At 35.4% G+C, this 22,816-nt stretch overlaps 1 protein-coding gene across 3 annotated transcripts in view; it reads right to left on the bottom strand.

The window, feature by feature from the left end:
* Cadm2 (cell adhesion molecule 2) overlaps nt 1-22,816 on the bottom strand; it is a 912,354-nt gene that overhangs the window by 149,827 nt on the left and 739,711 nt on the right. For all 3 annotated transcript variants that reach the window (XM_034515865.2, XM_034515864.2, XM_034515863.2), the window contains 2 exons: nt 3,731-3,883; nt 1,163-1,300 (listed from right to left, as the gene is read on the bottom strand). In XM_034515865.2, the coding sequence (XP_034371756.1) occupies nt 1,163-1,300; nt 3,731-3,883 (291 nt within the window). The remainder of the gene's footprint in view (nt 1-1,162; nt 1,301-3,730; nt 3,884-22,816) is intronic.

Here is a 22,816-nt window from a genome sequence, read left to right on the forward strand (position 1 = left end):
AGCAATCTGAATGCTAACTTTGGAATGATAAAGTGTCCAAGTTTAATTGCATGTCATACAAGTGGTTAATCTTATAACTAGGAGTTAGAAAAATGGTGAATAAGGTTAAAATTATTGATAAGATATTATTAGGAGAGTAAACATGTAGAAAGTAAAATAGAATACACATGACAGTAATTTTGTATATTACAATCTTGGTATATTAAGCAAACCCATGTGCCAGGACTGGGTTTTCACGACTAAGAATCAAATAATTGGATACAAATAAGAACTGCACTACTGTAAAAGTAATTGGAGTGGCTGGCATAGCATGTTATATAGAAAATTATGTCAAAAATTGTACCGTTACATGTTATAGGCAACTTGTTTGAATAGCCTACACAAACAGCTATCATCTAGCTATCAACTAACAATCGCCACTACACAACGGATTACTAATTTATATCTGATACCAGGTCTAACATCTCCATATGGGATTCAAGATACACCGATCATATTAGGATGAACTACTTATTTTTGAGAATCATTAGAAATCAAATTTATGATGTTTAGGTTTTCTTTTCGAGACATTTTAATTCCAGAAGTCTTCAAAATGAAGAAATAATTTATACCATCTTCCTGATTATAATATGTAATTTATGGGAGTTGAAATAGTGGTTTGTTCTCTACTCTGTCTTCAAGTATCTATCTATATTTCTCCCATTACACTAACTTATTTTCTGGCCTTGTCTTCTTAAAAGTATATATTAGTTCTACAATTTGAATTGTTTTATATATAAGTAGAAAATAAATTACACAATGATTATATTAAAGATTATTATTTAGTTAGTTTGTGTGTGTTTCTGGCTTTGCATATATGCATGAGTGCTTATAAAGTTCAGAGGAAAACTTGTAGGGGTGGCTTCTTTCATTCCATCATGTGGATTCCTGGTATCGAACCCCAGTCAGCAGGTTTGGAATCAGACCTTTGTACATACTAAGCCATCTTGCTGCCTCATAGTAATAATATTAATACAATTTGTGAAATTATATAATAAGAAATTATTAAACCTTGTTAAATTTAAATTGAATAGTTATCAATACTGTGATCTGAAACATAAGAAATTTTGGCTCAGCATAATAGTTTCATTAATGTTGACTAGGGACTTTCTCCATGCTTTACCTTTGATTTCTTTGTCATTTTTGAACCATCTTATATCAGCCGCAGGCTTACTGCCAGATGTCTTACAAGTCAGCTGCATCAGGTCTCCCTCCATGACTGGTGATGAAAATCCACTAATCTGAGGCTTTTCTGGAACACCTAAAATTTAATAAGAAAAATGAGCATCAGCCTCCAGGGATGACCTAAATGTCTGCATGCTAAAATAAACCGTTTTTGGCAATATGGCAAATATTTATACACATCATCCAGAAAGCATTTTAAAGTATACACACTTCAAAGTAGTTTTTAAATAAAAATTATAAAATTTCACCTGCAAAAATAGGCTTTTTAACCTTTAACATACATTTCAAATACAAGTGATTTACCAGTGTGCAATTTAAGAAGAAAAACAGCATTAAGGGAAATATTCATAAAACATATTTCTCTTTTGTCAGTAGTACTATTTATCTAACTTAGAATCTTTAATTCCTGATTTTATAATTCTTAAGCCTTAAAAGGAATCATTATATTTCCTACATTTTATTCAAGAAAATTAGTTTTTGAATAAGGAATTCATGTATGGTCACATCCATACTGACTTTTGATTCTTTTAAAGTAGAGAATTTATCTCAATATTTTTCACTAGAAATTCAGTTGTGTTTGGGGAATCATATTATCTACCTACTATTTCAATCATCGCTACTTTGTTTTATTTCAAGTCACCTTATGTAAATAATTAATGCTTTAAGAATATATGTGAGTGATTTGAAAACATAATATACATTTAAAGTAGATTTTTTGTATTTGTTTGTATAATATGTATGCATGAGCATGAATGTGTATGTGTTTATGTGGAAGGCTGAGCAAATGCCATGGCTAGTAGCATGTTGATGTCACAGGAAAACTGAGCTGTTCTTCATCTTCTACCTTATTTGATTGGGTCAGGCTCTTTCTTTCCTGTTTTCTGCCACTGTGATGGCTGCTCCAGGACAACTGGTCCACATGCGTCCTAAGAATTCTCCATTATCACCTCCTATTTAGCTGCAGGAATGCCCGGTATAAAGACCTGTGCTACCTCACCAGGCTTTTACCTGGGTACCAAGTGTCTGAACTCAGCTCATCCGGTTTCTGCACAAAGTGCTTTTACCTGCAGAGCCATCCCCACAACCTGGAAAAAAAAATCACACATTTCCTATCCTGTATTATCCAACTATTTTCTTGGAGGTTTGTTGAAATATCATGTAGCATTATTTTGTAACAAATGTGCCTGAAAGTTGTCCTTATTTTACTACTTTAACTTAATTTCTGAGGATTTTAAAACGTAAGAATATTAGAAAGTTTCATTACGAGAAATACAAAGGAAAATAACAACGAGGATAAACTAGAAATAAGCTTACTTCTCTTAACTAGCTAGTTGGTCCATGTGGGCTCACCTCCAAACCCGTTCAAGAAAAAAAATCAATGTCATACTGCAATTTAATAAACTGCACTCTGTAGTCATTTATTTTGCGAGTCTTGAGTTGGCTTTACAGAACAATGCATTAACCTTAGGCAATTGTTATCTTGGAACATTCCACTTTAGTGGATGTATCTTGTCCTTAACTGCAAACTTGTGAAGATTTTTATGAAATAGTTGCAGAGGGACTTGCAATGAAACGTATTTCACATCCCAAGCACAGAACCAATTCGCTAGCTGGATTAACTTTAATATTCCTATCCAAAAGGATGTTATGCATTGGCTATTTTCAATGCAACGCTGTGCCTTTATCTATCTAAAAAGGAAGGCAAGCTAGGGGCAAAAAGAAAAAAAAATCAATCTTTAAATTTCTCAAACTTGTTCAGTACACAGGTGCGTTTCAATGAACTGCAGCAATTTCAGCTGACTAGGGCCCTGTGGAGTCGATGAGCTCTGAGCTGCGGCTTTATTGCCTCTGAATCTCTACCAATGCGTTGCTTTTTTATGTCACTTTAACCTTTTGGAAAATGGCCTGATACTTACAGGATAAAAGCACAAGGAAGCTACAAGCTGAATGCACAAGTGACATTACGTACTTCATTTACGGATCTAGGAAATACACATTTTTTTCTTCTTTTAAATAGAGACACATGGAAAAGTCTGGGCCATTTAGATGCAATAGAGGACAAAAAAAAGAGGTCATTTTTGAAAGCCATGGGTCACTAGGGGAGGACCCCATCAGGTGACTTAGACAATAAGATAAAGAACATCCTTTGCATATAAGGAAGAATCATTGTGCTCAGTATTTGATCACTTTTTAAATGGTTTCCAATCTCACTGCGTATTCATGACCTTGAGATAAAATTAATTAGAAGAAGAATACATTTACTACCTAAGACACAAAAATGGCATCATGCCTTTTGCCAGTCACTCTAACCTTTGTATCTGCCTTTGTCCAGTTCTAAAATGAAAGCAACTAAGTGATTCTTAAAGGTGTTTTTCTGGGAGGCAGCAATGAATTAAACTATGTCTATTGATTTGACGTTCAATAAATATTTTTTGATTGAATCATGATGTAGCAGGGCACATTTTTCTGGGAGTGTGATTCCATGGTGTTAGTGTCTAGCACTTACCCAGGACAGTGAGATAGGCCTTGGAAGTTTTGACAGGCATTGTAAATAAGGAGCAGGTGTATTGTCCTTCATCTGAGAGAGACACATCACTGACACTGATGCTCAACTCATGCCAAGAAGCTCGAACCAGCTCGATCCGATTGTCCCTTAAAGCTGGAAAGAGAAAATATTGAAAAAATGTGAATAACATAGCACACCAAAAACATATTGAAAGCAGATTTTGGCCACAATACAATGGATATTTTATGTAACAATACATTACATTTTTAGCTCCTGAGACACATTAAAGAATATTTTAAGTATCTATATTTAAAAACATAGAACAATTAGGAGTTACTTAATCACTGAAGAAATAATCATTTAATTATGTGGTCAAAAAATATTCTGTATAACACTTTCAGTGAGGAAGAGACTGATGGTGATAAAAATGGTTTCCATTTACCTTCATTTTGTAGAATGAATACTATTGGCAAAAATACTATGAAAGTGAATGACATGCATTTGAAAAACTGGGATTGCTAGAACTCTTGCAAGACACCAACAAATAATTTCTGTATATTAAAAAAGTCCCTGTCATAGAGACACTTAGTGAATATCATTTACACAGAGCTGACATTTAGCTGGAAAGTACCTGTGTCTTACCTGTTGCTTACATTTTCACTGACTGGGTAGTGTATTATGATAATATATTCTTAGGTTAAAATTGCTTTTCTACTACAACTATTTCTAGAGCATCTGCTAGAATGTTACAGAATGTTGTACATTCTCACTCAGTTGGGAGGAAAAAAAGGAAAGTTTATTATGTACTTTATTAAGAAAAGCAATAAAATCTAAGAAAATCGAGAGAGAGATAAGAGTTATTTTCGCTGACAACCAGCCCCAGAAAGCAAATAAATCCCCCACTGTATTCTATGATTTGTTTCTATTAGAAACACAGAGAGATAATCAGTACAAAGCTGGAAGGCTGTCCCTCACCTTCACCACTGGGAAGTATCTCCAGGGGAAAATCTACTTCCTAAAGTGACAAGTCTAATGTAGAAATTAGTGTCCATTCATGTGTAACTGAACATGTCCATTGGACCAGATAATATCACAAAGTCTAACAAAAACTAGACTCTTTCGTGAAACATACATAAAAAATAACTGCATACCAGGACCTGCTTGTTACCCTTAAAACATGCTGAATGTACCTAGTGTTAGGATGTTAGCATTTCTTCTAGGCTCTGCCCAATAGTTACCTAGAAACATGCAGATAGGAGCCTGGCTTGCTATAAAAAGACTGTCTGAAGCCTGACTGCATAGGGGTTGATGTCAAAAGTATCCCATCTCCAGGAAAAAGACATCATCGGGATGCTTATGGCCCTCATGCCTCACTGGACAATGACAGGAGGACTGGAGCCATTACAAGGTCCCCTTTAATTACTGGAGGTCAGGCCTCTATTCCCACCTTCGAAAGATTAGAATTGCCACAGCCCTTTTATACTTGGAGAAGGGAGGAGATGTCAGGGGCAGCCCTGCTTATACACTGAAGGCCTAAAACCAGCAATAGGCCTGACATACATGCCTGCTAACACAAAATCTTGGGTCTCTGTGAAAAAACACTGAAACAGCTGGCTATAAACTATTGTAAACAGGCAGCTTTGGTAGAAATTTACCAGCCTGAGTAGTCATAGAACTTGTAGATAGGTAGCCTTGGTGGATAGTACCAACTTAGATAAGGACAAGTGAATCATAGGCAGAGTCATAGTGACCTGACCCCTGAACCTTCACCCAGCCAATACCCTGTTCTGGAAGATATCTGTACTCCCCCTGAACACCTATGCTCCTGTGTCATCCCCTTTCTCACATCCTGCCTTTTTGTGTTTATAACCCCTGTGTGAAAAAGTAAAAATTACGATTTGATTAGGAAAAAAAAAGACTGTCTGGCATCTCCTGTGCTCTCTGACCCTCTTCTCTCTTTTTGATCCCCCTCCCTCTCTCTGTCCTCTTTTTCTCCTTCCCCTTTCCCCCTTTCTCCATGTGTTTCCACAAGCAGCTTCTTCTTCTTCTTCTTCTCCTCCTCCTCCTCCTCCTCCTCCTCCTCCTCCTCCTCCTCCTCCTGCTTCTGCTTCTGCTTCTGCTTCTGCTTCTGCTTCTGCTTCTTCTATTATTATTATTCCTTCTCCTCCTCCTCCCCCTTCCTTCCTTCCCTCCTTCTCCAATCCTCTCTTTCTTTGCTTCTACTCCCTTCTCAAACCCTTTTCCAATATACTTTATTTTGTACTATGGCTGGTACCTCAGGGAAGGTTGGGGGATGTCTCACCACGTGTCTGCTAAGGCACCCCCTCCTGCTGCACCATAAACACATTTTAGAAAACATATCACCTAGAAGTGATCTTCTATTCCTCTGGGACCCAGCCTTGATGTAACAAAGATTCCTGGGTAAAATTCACTAACTAGTCACTTACTCTTGTTAGGATTACAATCACCTAGGACACAAAGCTCAGCACATGACTCTTAGGGATTAGATTATGTTAGTTGAGACAAGAAGACACATATCTACTGTGGGTGTCACCATCCCTTAGACTGTTGTCCTGTACTGAATAAAAGGGAGAAAGGCTGCTGAGCACCTCTCTGCCTTTGACTGGGGTGTGATGTGCCAGCACCCTTTGGTTTCTAATCCCATTGCTTTATCTGTTGTAATACAAAATATTCCCTGGAGCTGTAAGTCAAATGAACACTCTTCCTCAAGTTGCTTTTGTTGGGTATTTTTGTTAGGAACTAAGAAACTAAGACCCTGGCCATAACAAATATTAGAAAAATCACAATTTTAGTGAAGAGAGTAACAAAGGAAACACTAATAAAAATCAGATACTGAGTTCTAACAAAGATGTTGAAGCAGGTATCATGACCCTAAACACAACTTAACAAGCAATAACTAATTCCAGTAGAACAAATTTAAAATTTTAAAGGTTGGTAAAAAAAAAGTAAAAAAAATCCAGAAAAATGAAACCACCATATTTGTCCAGCATCAAATGAGTACATTAAAGAAAACACATAATACATATATAAAACCTAGCTTTATGTAGATCTACAATAAATGAAATTATAACATTTGAAGGAAAATGAGAACAATTGCAAATAATTATATTCAAGAATAAGCCACATTCAGATAGACAATGTTTATCTTTTCTCTCAAAGGCACAATCTAAGTATGAACTTGTAAATGTATGTGTGAGTGCATTTACATGTGTGTTTGTATGCTCAAAACTTAAAAGGTAATCATGAGAGGAGAAGAGGAAAGGAAGAGATATTAAGGAAGGTAGAAACTGGAGAGGTCTGTGAAATACATGTACTAGGAAAGCAGAATGGGGAACTCCTTGGACAGGAGTAAACAGAACCAGCAGGAAGTGGGGACCATACAAAAGACAGCCCAACAGAATATAGGGCAGGATGAACAAAACATGATGATGCATGTATGCAAAGATGCTGTACACAAACGTTCCCACAAAAAGTCCTCACAGCTACATACAACATGCTACCAGCCACACTGATCATCAGGTCTTCGTGATTGTGAGTGGGATGCTACAGGTCCAGAGGCAAAGCATCTTTGGCTAGCTTTAGCGCCTCGCTATTCAGATTGCTACTCAGCTCTGTATACATGCGCATCCTGTGACTATCAGTTAAGGTTTTAAAAATGTCTACACCTCTGATCTCCTCTGAAGTCAGAGCTAATTTTTGTTGTTATCAACACTGATGTGATGAACCCCATTACTTTTTATGCTACCCTATAAAAAAATAAACAAATAAAATTTTAAACAGAATTTGAAGTAAATTGAAACAAAACATTGATATTATCAACAACATAAATTAAACTTTACTGGATAAACTCAGTATACAGTACTTTAAAAGACAATAGATTTAAATTCAGAGCATCAGATACTCTGCCTGCAGACAGGAGTCTAGCATACCTGTCCTCTAAGAGGATCTACCAGCAGTTGACTGACACAGATGCATATACTTACACCTAACCATTGGATTGAGGTCAGGGACCCTTTTGGAAATGTTAAGAGAAAAATTGAAAGAGCTGAAGGGGATTGCAACCCCATAGGAAGACCAATAGTATCAATTAACCTGGACTCGTGGGAGCTCCCAGAGACTAAGTCACCAACAAAAGAGCATACATGGGCTGGTCTGAGGCCTGGGGCACATATGTAGCAGAGGACTGCCTTGTCTGGCTTCAGTGGGAGAGGATATACCTAATCCTGTAGAGACTTGATACCCCAGGGAAGGAAGATGCAGGGGTGGGTTCTGGGTGGGAGAACAGTGGGCACCCTCTCAGAGCCTGGATGTGAGAGGGGACAGGGGTGAAGAACTCTGGGAGGGAGAATGAGAGGAGCAACATTTGGGATGTAAATAAATAAAAGAGTTAATAAATAAAAATAAACGCGGAGCCTCAAAACACTCGAATTAGAACAACCAAGAGAACATAGAGAGAAAGTTAAAGGTAAAGAACATCCAGCACACTTTTAGTGACCCGTGATACATCCAACCAAGATGCCACTAAGCTGTCTGCAGAGAAGAAAGAAAACAAGGCTGTAAAAATAATGAAAAAGGTATCAAATCTGTCCCAAATTGGCAAAACCATAAAAGTACAGAATCAAGACACTGAGGAGTGTGAAATAGGAAAAATCAATAATCCAACTCAATATGTGTTCAAATAAAACATCTAACATTTAGAAACATTTGGAGAAAAACAGCAACACCAAATTGTTCCACCCATATGCATATAAACCTGCTGAATTAAACCATGTGCTTGGGTTAAACTCCTGGGAAACACCTGGCTGGAACCTGCATGAATGCAATCTTCCAGAGGATGAGGGTTGGTTTCCTCCCATCTTATAACTTCAAGGGGAATCAACTGTATCAGCTAGTATTTAAATTTTGCTACAATACATGTACAGTAACAATCTGAGCATATTTTGAGTTCATAATCTTGGTGATAAACTGAATGTTTTAATTTCCACAACATTTGGTCATTTCACTTACTGAATATGCTTAGCATTTCAAAGTTTTGATTATATTTGTTCTACAAATTTTACTTCTCTTTTGACAAATAGAACTAGAATTCTCCCCATCTCCCCCCCCCCGCAAAAAAAACCTCAAAAATAAAAACCCAAACCCAAAAACAAACAAAAAACAAACAAAAGAAATTTAATGTGAATTTTGTTATTTAGCAGTGAACTTGAACAATTCTTGACAATATTATCTTTGTGCGTTGTTTTAAATAAAACTAATAAGGACACACTGAGGTGGAACAGCAAAAAGAAATCTGGTTTAGGATTTCCTAACTGACATGCAGGAACATATATCCTCAGGTAAATGTGCATATACTCAAAACTAAGGCCCTGTTACCATTGTCACAAACATCCCACCACTTTCTAAAAGAGGCTCACTCTGTAGACCAGGCTAGCCAGGAACTTGTAACATTCCCCTTGGTTCCCTGGTTGGAAATGTTGATTCCCCTCTTAGCATCTCAATTTCTCTGTGAGTTCATTTGCTAAATAATAAAGCTGACAGATGAGGTTACAATAAATGTTTTTGGGCAAACCCTACCTCCAGTGTTGTCTTTTCAAGTCCATGAATTCTATAATGTTATCTAAAGCTTCATTTCAAACAGCACTATAAGTATGTGAGAGTAAAGAAAGGCCCACAGTAGTCCAAAGAGAGATGCTCAACAAATGAATGGGTTCCCTGGGAGCCGGAAGCTAGTCTCACAGTCTCAGCACCCTGAGTCGGAGTTATCTGCGCAGTAGGCATTCAGTGAGTGGCTATTGAATTGACGGTGAGAGCCAATTGCTGCCTATATAAGATAAAAACTCTGTCAAAAGGGGCCGAACTGTAAAGTCCTCTTCGATATCTCTCCGCAGGTCCCCTGTGGGACCGAAGCTAAAATAAAATTTCCATGTTCCCTTTAGACAGTGATGAACATAAAGAACATAGACACCATGCTACGTAAAAATCTACCAAGGTTATAGCTTGCTGGAAAGTGCTTCTAATGCCGAGTAAGTGATTTTTTAAAATATTACGTTTCCCCCGCCCCCACAGTTTCCAAGTGAACACAAACTGGTAATTAATCAGATACTATGATAATTCTTTAACCTTTGTGGATATTAAGTTCCAAATACAAAGTGATAAAATAAATGTGATATTATTGTTCAAAGTGAATTCAGCATTTAAAAAGAATATCCCTTTGAAAACACAATCAAAGTGTTTTTTGTTTGTTTGTTTCTATTTTGTTTCAGTTTTATTTTGTTTTTGATTTTTTGTTTGTTTGTTTGTTTGTTTGTTTTTTAAAGAACTCAAATTATTAACCTAAAAATATTTCAATTAGCCCCCAGGAACAATTACATGAGAAGTAATAATGTATGTTTGTAATAAAAGAACAAAAGTGAGTCTTCACAGAGATTAAAAAGCGAGCTAATATGTTAAGCTAGGCATTCCCAGGTCACGCCTCATCAACATTTAGGTGCCTGCCACCTGCTCAGAATGTGATTTAAATGGTTCAGAGCTCTGAGTTCTGGAGAATTTAATCTTAGCTGCAAATAAGCACTGACCAATGAGTAAGAATCTATTAAATAGTACTTGACTGTGGATAAAATTATTTCCCCAATACACCATTAGTCTAAATGGTTCATCAATTATACAAATGCATATTTAGTTTTCATGCTTGGTAAAATCAAATTCCTAAGATATTTAGAATTGGGGAATTTTAGTCTCCCCCTCCCATTGGGTGTAAAGAGACTGGAATGTTTAGCAATTTATATATTAATTAGTTTTAAACTACATGGATTTAACAGCGATTCTGTAAATGTATTATTTGTCATCATTTAAGCAAGAGAAAGCTCGTGGGATAGCTCGTGGGATAGCACAGTGATACAGTGATAGTGGTACAGTACCTGCTTAGTAAACATGAGACCCTAGGTTGTAAGACCAGCACTTGGCACTCACATTGAATGAACTATAAATACAAAAACAAGCAAAGAGGAAACAGCTAACAATTTACACACACTTTACAGTTTTCTCCCTTCAATGTTGTGCTTAATATAAGTGACCACATACCTTTTAGAAATTATTTATTTTTGAGATTATAATATATTATTTCCCCTCCTTTCTACCGGGCAAGTCCTCCTACAGACCCTTTTTTAAATGTCTTTTGACTTTTTGGTCTCTTCTTTTCGTTGTTGTTATACACATATATCATATGTATTCCTAAATGCATAAATACAGCCTGCTCAGGTTGTTTAGTGCCGTTTTATTTGTATTTTTAGGGCTGACCATTTGGTACTGGATAACCAAATGGTGTGCTGTTCTCTGGATAAGGCTATTTCTCCCAAACAGCATTTTTTTTTTGTTTGTTTGTTTGTTTGTTTGTTTCATGCAGTTCTTTGTATAGAATCCAGGCCTCATGACTTTTTTTTGCCCCACCCTCTTTAGCATGTCTGTTATTGTCCTTGTCAAAATGCAGAGTGTTGATGCTCATTCCCATTCCCATGGAGGACAATTCCACTCTTGCATCTTGGGCTCAGGAGTCATTGTGGAAGAGGGGGAGGAAGAAAAGTTTGTAAACACCAGGGACCAAGGGAGTTTGCTATGAGATTTGTCTCCTAGTAACATAAAAGGCTGCACCCATAAAGTCTCACTTGAATGACTATCTAAATATGATCTGAACAAAGACACTAACGATAAGCCTGCTCAAGTGGACCTGAGGATGCACTTGGAGGAGCTTAGGGGGCTGCTGGAGATTGTGATTAAGAAGCAAACCCCCATCCTATACAAAACAAAACAAAAAAACAAAAACAAAAAAAAAAAAAAAAAAGAAAGAAAGAAAGAAAGAAAGAAGTGCTGAGAAAGAAATAGTTTTTCCATAAAAGAGCATGCTGACTGATTATCTAATAACAAGTGGTCAGTCCTGAAAACATACATATTAGTAATGAGCAGGTTTTATTTAGGATTATATATGTATATTCATACACATATATGCATGTAACAGCAACTAATGCAAAAAAAAAACAGTTGCTAGGAATTTGAAAGAGACTAAAGGAGGGGTATATGGAAAAAATTGGAAGCAGAAAAGGGAAGGGGGGAATCATATTATAATCTAAGGAATGGCCTATGGAGGGATTTAGAGAAAAGAGCAGAAAGGGGGATGATGTCATTATATCTCAAAAATAAATGAAACAAAAATAATAATAATAAAGAAGAAAGAAAATCTACTCCCTGATATTCTTTTTTGGTGTTTTTATTTGTTCATAGCTCAACAATCTTGCTTGATATATTAAAATATTTCCACCCTTTGTAGTAGAAAGTAGAACCATGGAGTTTCGTCTAAAGCACACAGATGAAAGATCAATCCAGTGATTCTTTTCCTGTTTTGTTCTTTTGCAGCCAGAGAACATAAAACAATCTGAATCAATCTTCTGGAAAATTGATAAAAACAACCATTACTTCAGAACTACTATTTGGTATATGACATTTTAGGCTGTGCTGAATCCTTACTGAAACCATAGTAAATGAAGTTTTGAGTAGAAATGTGAACCAAGCCTTAGCAATAAATCTGGGAAGTATGTTGCTATTGGATGGCAGGTTTTCAACAGTGGAATCTGAGATTTTAAACGTTTGCCTTTCTCCTTGAGAGTGCATAAGATCAGAGGTAGTACGTACAAACTCCAATACTCACAATCTCTTATTATGAAACATTTGAAAAAGAAAAATGTCGCCAAAAATCAAAATGCACTAGACACAAATACACATAAGTTGAAAGGGGCAATGCGTTTAAAGAATGATTCTAAACTCCTTGCTAATGTCTATTGTTCAGCCTTTTTGCCTTTGCTAAGAGCCTGCTCCTCTGCCCCTGTCTTCAGGACTCTTCTTAAGGGAAACCCCTCTACTCTCACACTCAGATCCATCACATCATAAACACAGCTGCTGTAGTACATGCATATCCATGCAGTACTCACTCTCTCCAAGATCATGGTTAAGCCGTTGGTCATATAATATGGGGGCCTTTGAGATCTGCATAATGACCACTTTCCTTGTCTGCTTTCCCATCCTTCTATGGGTAAAATACTTCTTTAAAAGGTTCAACATCATCTTTTTGATATCCTTGGTTCGTGCACGTCTTTCAACTTAATTAACGTTATCCTTCCCTGATGGATCCTGCTTTCCTGTCTAGTTTGAAGCATATTTGGGTCTTCTGTTAGGTTCCCAGAGTTATGGCAGTGAGAGGCCCAAGGTCAGCCTTCTCTTCTGCATTATTTGCCATGCATATCTGAGCAGTAATCACTCTCTCCAAGATCTGTTCATCTTTTTTGAAGCATTGTGGCATGATAAACTTTGAGCATCTTAGCTGTATAGGAGAAACTTCCAAATGGCCAGAATAATTAACACAGCACACTAAATAAATTCCCAAGCTCTCTACTTAATAAGTGACAGCATAAATAAGTGACAGAGCCAGAGGCGTAAATAAGATGGCAGTGCCATAGACTAAGTCACCTCGGAGTGGAAAATAGCAACCCACGAATAAATGACGTGTTAGCATCTGATACTGACTTCGAAACTTCATTCATAATAGATCCCGCTTAATATATTTTTGTTTTATGAATTTAGACTTAAAGGAAGTTTGATGCTTTCCGTTTTTCAGCTCTAGGTCTTTCACTATTTTTTACTTACATAATATCAAATATAATCAGTAGAAATAAAAAAAATTAAACTAAGGTATATTTCTAGTCTAATTTCATTAGACTAAATGTAAATGTCTCTAAATATCTAAACTTAATTCTAACCACTTAACTGAAAATAGAAGGGAATGTTAAATGCACTATAAAATGTTATTTTATATTGACCTCCGTTTAAAAATCTCCATATACATGTGTTCGGACATTGTAAATCTACTCTTCCAAAAGAAACTAAGTAAGGTTGCTTCATAACCTCTTTCATGACGACATAAAAGGAAAAAAATGTTGCAATGACAAATTTTCATCTTTATTTGTCTCCCAACTATCTAGATCAGGGATACTTAAAGGTAACATGGTCATAATTCCTTTTATTCATTTTGTATTATTAAAAATAGTTTCTTCTTTCATTCAATACATTCCGAGCACAGTTTTCCCTCCCTCTGTTACTCCTACCCGCCCGGCACCGCCTACCCTCTCACTTAAATCCACTCCCCTTCCAGTTTTTAATTCAGAAAAGAACAGGCGTCCAAGAGACAATAACCAAACAGGGCAAAACAGGTTATAGTAAGACAAGGCAAAAGCCCTCCTAACAAGGAAGGACAAGGAAACACAATAGGAGAAAAGGGGTTCCAAGGCAGGAAGCAGTCAGAGATAACACCAGCTCTCACTGTCAGAAACACCAAGCTAACAGCCACAACATGTCCACAGAGGACCCAGTACAGACAGAGCCGTGCAGGCCCTGTGTTTGCTGCTTTACTCTCTGTGAGCCAATGTGAGTTCTGCTTAGTTGATTCAGTGGGCCTTGTTCTCCTAACGCCCTCTCTTTGGATTGAGAGGGCAGGCTCAAGGTTGTGAAAAGAGGAACCTGGAAACCAACCCAACGACAGATCTCTTCATCTGTTGGACTGCCAGCAAGATGTGCTAGGACACCAAGTGCCAAACCAATGTTTGGTGGGCCATGCCACAAGGGGGAGCCCATGACCCACACTGAACGGCCAGGAACAAGAGACTAGATCACACAAAGACCTTGGTCAGAACCAAACACAACTGGAAAAAAAGAATCAATAAAGTGATTCCTAATGTGGTTACCCTCATAGACTGGTACCCTGTCCCATAATCATCATAGAGGCTTCCTCCAGCAGCGATGAGAAGGGATGCAGAGACCCACAGGCAAAGATTATGAGTCTAACTCTGAGGTCTCCATAGGGTGTCTCCCCTCAGAAAGTGGGGATCCCGAAGGAAAGGAGGAGAAAAGATTGTAAGAGTCAGGGAGGTCATGATTTTTATTTGTTCAAGATATTTTAATGTAACTCTAAGTAACAGGACTATATAATAGATATACAAAGTAACATTTACTGATAATTCATAAAAATATTTTAAAATAATACAGTAGCACACTCATACTGATAATATGGATATATTGCTTAGTTTTACATAAAGAATGAAATGTTTTGGAATATTTTGTATGGCAGAAAATAAAGAATCGTCAAAATTTTTCAGATCTGATTTATACTTTGATTTTATAATAAGTAAAAAGAATGTTCTGCATAATTACAGAGTACTAGAAGAAAATATGTCTAAGGATTTTCTATATCTTTTAAATCTATTCTAATTCTAGTCCAAAATTCATTTTATGTCTCTTTGAATGCAACTTGAGTCCACACTCAATAATTAATTTTTAAAATTCGAACATATGAATAACACAAACCAAAGTCACACTAACTTCCTACTTAGATCCAATGAATGATCATGGGTCAATATTGGAAATATTGGATTGCCATAATGAAATCTTCATATTTCCATATGAGCAGAAAGCCTAGCAAGTATGGTAACCCAAAAACTTCATAATGGCATCATAGTGGTCAGAACTCAGCTGTTTCAGAGAGAATCCAGTAGCTTTGCATAGTCTGAAATATGTCCACTTCAGAGAGTGCATGTGAGTTCAGACCAAGGTGGTGGTAAAGCCATGCAAGTCGGCATGGGACATTGCCAGAAACACTTACTTCATTGTGTGTTTGATTTTAAATTAATTTTGTGAGATGAAGAAAGAGGCAAAATATTGGATGACAGAATCAATTCTGAACAAGTTGGAAGAAGTGGAAGTAATTTCTTAACATTTCTTAATATTTTGGTTTATCAGGCATAGCAACAGAGACATGCGTATGTGCACGTATAGCTTGAAAATAAAAATATTTTCATGCTGAATGATCCCTTTCTTCAGTACTATCTTCTCCTGGTGAAAATAAAATGAACTTCATTTCTATTAATTGTGTAGAATGTTGTTTTGTATAAAAACTGTGTGTCAAGAAGAAAAGAATATGTCATTTGACAGATGAAAACAGGCAACTTTATGAAATCTTGACTTAAAATGAGAAATATTCAACTATCTGCGAATTCAAACACTGAACATTTGAAATAGAAGAAAGGATCCTTTCCTAAGAGTACTAAGATCAATAGAAATATGCACAGTGGACCACGCAGGGAACTGCAATTTGACATCCTTAGACTTCAGAATATTTTTTAAGCCTGGAAGGTTAAATAACTCATAAATACAAAATGTCAATTATGATTTATTATATATGCCAAATGCCCAAATGCCACAATGTGTGTAGCAACAGTCATACTTGCTGAATAAAAATCATGTTTACCTACAGTTTTCCCTAAAGATGCATGCCTTATACCTGTACTCAACATATATCTGCTGTATCCTTAATATAAGTAATTTTCTTAGGGAAGACTAATGTTAGGAAAATCACCACAGTTAGATAGAAAGTTTTAGAGATTTTTCAGGCCAGATACAAACATGATGTTTTCTTCTATTTTTCACAACTGATCATAAGTATTTTGTTTGATATCTCAGAATAGTATTTTCCTAGATATTTCTCATATTCTTATTTTCCTTGAGAAAACATTTTTTAAATTTGACACACTTTGAATTTGATATTCATAGAATGAAAAGAATGAGAAGATATTTGAAGGGAACCATTTGTAAGTGTTTATTTTGTCCAATACCCTAAAATAGAGTGGTCTTCTTATAGACATAAGAAATTGACATGCTACATCTACCTATATAACTACCATATGCAATCATGAAGTAAACCTTTCATAAGGCATTTATATCAAAGGGACAAGAAAACTATATGTCATGCTAAAGTATAAATGCATATAAAATGGTGGTTTCAGAAGAAATCCATCCACTTTGATTGATCAAGACAATCAACTAGTAGAATTGGTTATCTTGAAATTCTGTACCACTCACATTTCTGAAAGCTTTCAGCGAGTGTTTACAAATTTGGAAGGGCAATTTACTGTAGATTTATGTCCTATCAACAAGAATCCCAAACATGTACTTCCTAGAACTTCAATTTTTTTAATATTTTAGTTCTGTGCTTGTTAAGATGAAAGCAAAATTATGAGTTGAGTGAAATTTTACAGCTCACACAAACTTATATGAACACTGAAAATCCAGGAACATGTTATAATGACATTCTTCTCCCCATAGCATTCAGACTTTGGTACATCCCCTTGAGCTGGATCCCAACTTGGACTTGTCACTGGATCTCCTTTTCCTCAGGTTTTGCCTTTTCCTATTGTATTTTTTGCCCTGTCTGGATGTTGTTGCCTTCAAACCTGCTCTTTTCTGAAGAAGAAATGGGTCGGGGAGGCGATAGATGTGAGGTTAACAGGAGGTAGGACCATCTGGGAGGAGTGGAGGGAGGGGAAACTCAGGTTGGAATATATTGTATGAGAAAAGAATCCATTTTCAATAAAAAATAAATAAAACAAGAAAAGATGAAAATATACATCAAATTAAATATATAACATGGAATGTAAAATATGAGTATATTACATTTTATTGCTAAATATAACAATTTAGCAGTTACCTTCAATTTCTACTCTGTATTTTGGTTGAAGTGAAACATACTGAACAGAGGAGTTCTGAAACCTAGAGGGAAAGCTCTGAACTCATACTTCTATTACTAATTCTCAAGAGGAAAATTCCATACTGTGATGCAGGTACTGCTTCAAAGGCTGGTGTACTTGCTGACTCCATAGCTTTCACTTAAGCTTTGAGATTGGACTTACAGGCTTTGAGCTCCGTTTGCCTTTGGATATATCCGGAGCTTAGCAGTTATCTAACCTACACTACAGAATAGATCCTAACTCTCCCACGGAGTGTTTCCCTAAGATAATAAAGGCCACATGAAAGGGAGGAAGGAACGACACCCTTCCAATTCAGAGAAGAGTTAAGACAGATGCGAGGCATGTCTCAGGAATTGTTTCTTTCTGTATTCTGATGCATACTAAGATCATCTAGCAAATGCTTTCTAGAATTTTACAGAAAGCAAAAAACAATCTTCAAATCAAGTTATTGAAATTGAATCAAGGGTTTCTTAGAGAGCTAGGTAAACTACCAACCACATATTCAATGGAGCAGCAGTAGACTTGCCTCACCAAAGGTCTTTATATTAATGTGGTCTGATGTAATTATAAAATCACATCATAATGAAGACAATGATGATGATAATAATGACAATGATGATGATGACAGGGTGTTGTTTGTTGAATCGCCAAGTTTGTGCTTTCCATTATATGAAAAAAAAAAAGATTTACTGCTTACATAGATAATTTTACTTTTACATCTTTTAAGGATATATGCTGGTTATGATTTTTTTCTTTTTGATTTTTTTATATTGATCAAGGTGTCCTCAGACTCTTGACTCAGTTTCTGTGACTATACAGACATTGCAATACACTGGCTAATAGCTACTAGTATTATTTCTTTTCCAAAGACAAAATTTCAAAATAGCGGACAGGTTAGGAAAAATTTCAAAGTCGCATGACTATCACATAACAGGACACACAGATATTCAAGTAGGCTATCTGTAGAATCTATAGTCTCTTAAAGATTTCCACTCAAGTGACTTCTTATTCAATATTAGTAAGACTCATAGTATTTCTGCAGCAAATATCTGAATGTTTATCATTACTGTAAGAATAAGTACACTAGTCTTACAAATTAGGTAGAATTAAGTAGACCACCCAAAAGGAAGCTAATGCTACCTTTTTGTTTTTTAACTGAGAATCGATCAGCTAGAGAATTCCAAGACAGAGCTGTTTGAAGAAGGAACTAGAATTCCCCTCCCTGAGTGTGTATGTTGCAGTAAGAAAGATGGCAGTCCAAAGGCAGTATCCCTACATCTGAATAGGATCTGAGACTGACACCTTCCACTGTGTACAAGAAAGGTCAGTATTTTCAACCAATCTTTAGGCAGATGAGGGAACAGGAAATTATTTGAAGAAATATGCCAAGATACAGAATCTACATGATGTAGAAATCTGTTATAAGAGTCTGAGTACCCAAAAATAGTAGAAAACTTGAAATCTTACTGGAGATGTACATGAATCCTTGTTATTAAAGTGAGTATTATATAAGACAGTAACATTTATGTGCTATGAGTTGTACAACAAGGCTATATGAGATTAATAGGCAAAATTGTTATTATTGTCAATTAATGTGGAAATTGTTTTTTAAAAAAAACAAAACACTGATAATTACAGAGGATAAAACCTGGACTTAGAGCATTTTTATGATTGCCCTTTGTTCTCATCCAGGAATGGATAAGGGATCTCTGATTGCTTATTTCCTTTAAATGAAATTTCTTGCCTAGGGGTCCTCAAGAATGGACCTGAGCTCTAGTCTAGAATCTAATCTCTTCTAGTGAAGAGTTTAGGAATGTGACCTCCATTTTCACAGCAGAAGTGGGTTATATCTATTTCCAACTTTGTACCTGTCTCCTAAATGATGTGAGAATTAGAACATAAGTGAAGGGAAACATTCACCAGAAAGCCTTTCTGCCTGGTCAAGAGGATGTGATCTGCCTTTGGTCTGTATAAGGACTAACAATTCCAAGCTGTCTAAGACATAAAAAGAGTTAAATCTATATAGGCCAATCAGTCACCTCGCAAAGAAAACACATCTCAGAAAGGTAGATTCACCTAACTCTGTGGGAAAAAAAGATAATTTTTCTCTTTAATGAGTAACACACACATATATCCATATATATTTATATATATTTATAAATATACACATATACCCAAAGAGAAAGAACATACACAAATACATATACAAAGAGAAAGATAAACAGAAAAACAGAGACAGAGAAAACTCATTTCATATCTTAGTTCTGCAATGGTTTCCTATGAAGGGCTGTCAAGGGACCAGTATTGTGCTTATTAACTCATTTCAGTGCTGAATTTTAAATGCTGGTGGAATGTTTCTACTCTCCCCTCCTTCTGTGTGGAAGTAGAGGTTATTACAGATCTATGTGATGTAAAATTCTGACTTACCAAAAGGCCATCATATTGCAATGGCCAAATACTGTTTTTGAATTAACAACTCATTACCTAAAACTTTAAAATTTAGGAATTTAATGATAAAGTTAGTGTTAACAATTGGATTAAATAGATAGTAAAATGGATCCTTTGAAAATATTGTTTTTTAATGAAAGCACATAATACTAAAAGATTATAGAAAATGTCATAGGAAGTAGACTAGCCTCTCAAAATGTTTAGAATTCAATATATTGCAAGAAGATATAAACTTTACTTTTTACTACTATCATGAAACCAATGAAAATACAATGTTAATATAAAAAAGAATAAAGAACAAGAATGATACAAAGATATATTAAGAATTAGTTTGGAGTTTGGACTCCAAACTAAAAGAATTCAAGGCCATAAAAAATACTACATTAAATGAAAGTACAGATACAAGTGAGCTGTTTGAGACCTCTGTGAAAAAGAAAGGAAAGCCAGTAGGAACAAGGGAAACAAATGATTACACACCCACAAAGAGAAATTATTGAAAATAAAGAAATTATTCAAAGGGAAAAATAACACAATGATAGCTGCAATTAAAGGAAGACCAGTAGCATGTTTTTAACTGCTCCCATTAACTCTGTTTCCATTCTGAAAGTTATTAAACAAACAAAGAGCAAATATAGTAACAAGTTTTGAGAATAGTTGTTATAAGGAGGAAAAAGTAACACCATGTTGTTTTACTTATCATAATATAGCCAGAAAAAAAATTTGTATGATATCTGAGGCTTTGGAGTGTGTGTGTGGCAGGGGGTGGTGAAGCTGTCTATGTACTGTTTTGAAAAAAATCATTTTGAAAAACTGCAAAATAGATGAAAATAAAAGTAATTACATTACCAGTTATAAGAAATATTGGCATAGTTGCCCCATTCTAATGGAAGACATATCAATTTTCACCAAGAATTGAGGCCAAAATTAATAATCACAGTATTACTTACAGAAAACCCTGCAAATAAGTTCAATAATTGGCTAATAAACCACCTCTCATGCCACACTAGAAAGCCTGCATAATTGAAGTATGCACTTTATTACATGAAGAAGATATAACCCTACCTGTAAGCCGAAGAATATAAGGAGTTCTATAACCTAATCTTTATAATGATATTCTGACAATCTAGTGTGGTTTGGAATTTTAATTAAGCTATTCTCCATGTTAAAGAATAAGAATTCTTGTTCCTTTATTTGTTGTGATTTTAAAAGATCACACTTCAGAAAAATGATGCCATATTAGTGAATATTATCACCTATAAAGTAAACATAATTAAAAATTTTAAAGAATCTCTTCTTGTGTTTTGAAAAGAAACACAAAAAATGTTTACCATTCATTTTAAATGAGCCCTTCTATGAAACAAAGACCCTCCATATTCTGTAGGATTTGATGACAGCATAAAAATCATTTTTTTAACGTTCATGACATTATAGAACAGGGATATATTTTCATAATAAAGTAACATGCAATCAATAAGTAGTCCCTGTATTTATGTATGGGGATTGAAAGTGAATATGACTTTAAGACACGTAGGTGCATAGAGCAGATGTGACAGCCTTGAGTGATGGCATAATGCTACCTTGTCTCTGATGGTGACAGAGAATGACAAAGGACACAAAACTGTCAGTCTTGTTGTTTTTCTTCTCTCTGAGACTAATAAAAGAAGGAATGTGATCGACAGTAGATAGTCTCTGACACTGTCTTAGACATACAGTTGTTACCTTCTACACATACATAAATGGATGGTACTGATGGACTGAATCATGTCTTTGCAGCACTTTAAAGATGCTATAATCATTCAGGTGAAGCAATAAGAATTTTATGGGTTGTTTATGAACAACATATATTATCTATCTTTAAAGAACTAGTTTTGATATGTGATGTTATGGCATTGATGTGTTTTCATATACTAAATCTTTATTGTTGTATTATACATGTATATTTACAGAGAGAATGTAAGACATTTCTAGTGAAAGTAGGCAAAAGAAAATAAGAAAATGTTAAGAAGAAGATAACAATACCTAAACTAAGAATTTACTTTCTTTGCATATACTTCTTCTAGGCATATAATGTTTGATATTCCTTTAAAACACTGACTCTGTGTTGAGGACATTTGAAAAATGTCTCTACTGATTCCGAAACGTTTTAAATACATTTCCAGATTGTATTTAGAGATATCAAGTATGGAGGTGGCTCCTGAAAGTCCGCATGTGAACAAGTGACTAATGATTTAGTATAAAATTTGTAAATCAGCACTGAAGATAAAAAGTCATTAAATAAGCATCTAATGGGTCAACAAACTAGTTTTGGTAACTTGCAGTAGAGTTAGGCCATTGATTGACTGAGAAGATTAGAAAGATATTAAAGGTCAGATAATTCTAGTAGAAGAAAAGATGGACTTCATAACAGAGTGATTTTTCCTGAAAGAAATCAGATCATTCCCATATGCACACATATCCTGTTTTCTCCCTACCCTCATTTGTTTTACCTTACACTCAGCACAATGCAGTTCATTTTGGTTTTTTTCTGGAAAAAAAAAAAAGACCTGTATTCATCCTAAACGTTCTATTTAGAAATTTACCATTTCCTAAACCAATTCATCTCTAATAAGTATCTCCTTCATAGTCATCGGTGTAGATCTGATGCCTCATTCTCATTAAGATGTTCTATTTTATGAATTTTTAAATATAGTTTTCAGGTGCAATTTGTTAATCTCTAGGATTCATATTTCACAGGATTCATATAATTTATGTTTCATAAGAGTGGCATTACACATCTAAGGGTGCCCACCTCACATCTTAATTAAAAATAAGAAGTAACCTTTTAAAATTATTATTTAGCAATAATGACTTCTTACCTTGAACTCCAAACATGAATAAATACAAACTATACTGAGATGATCAAATTTTATTCCAGTTAACTTTACTCAAATAAAAACACAATAAATTGAGAAAAACACAGTCATATATCACCAGTATTTTTCAAAAAATGGTATGTTGA

This window comes from Arvicanthis niloticus, chromosome 12 (genome assembly GCF_011762505.2).
Source record: "Arvicanthis niloticus isolate mArvNil1 chromosome 12, mArvNil1.pat.X, whole genome shotgun sequence".
Taxonomy (NCBI): Eukaryota; Metazoa; Chordata; class Mammalia; order Rodentia; family Muridae; genus Arvicanthis; species Arvicanthis niloticus.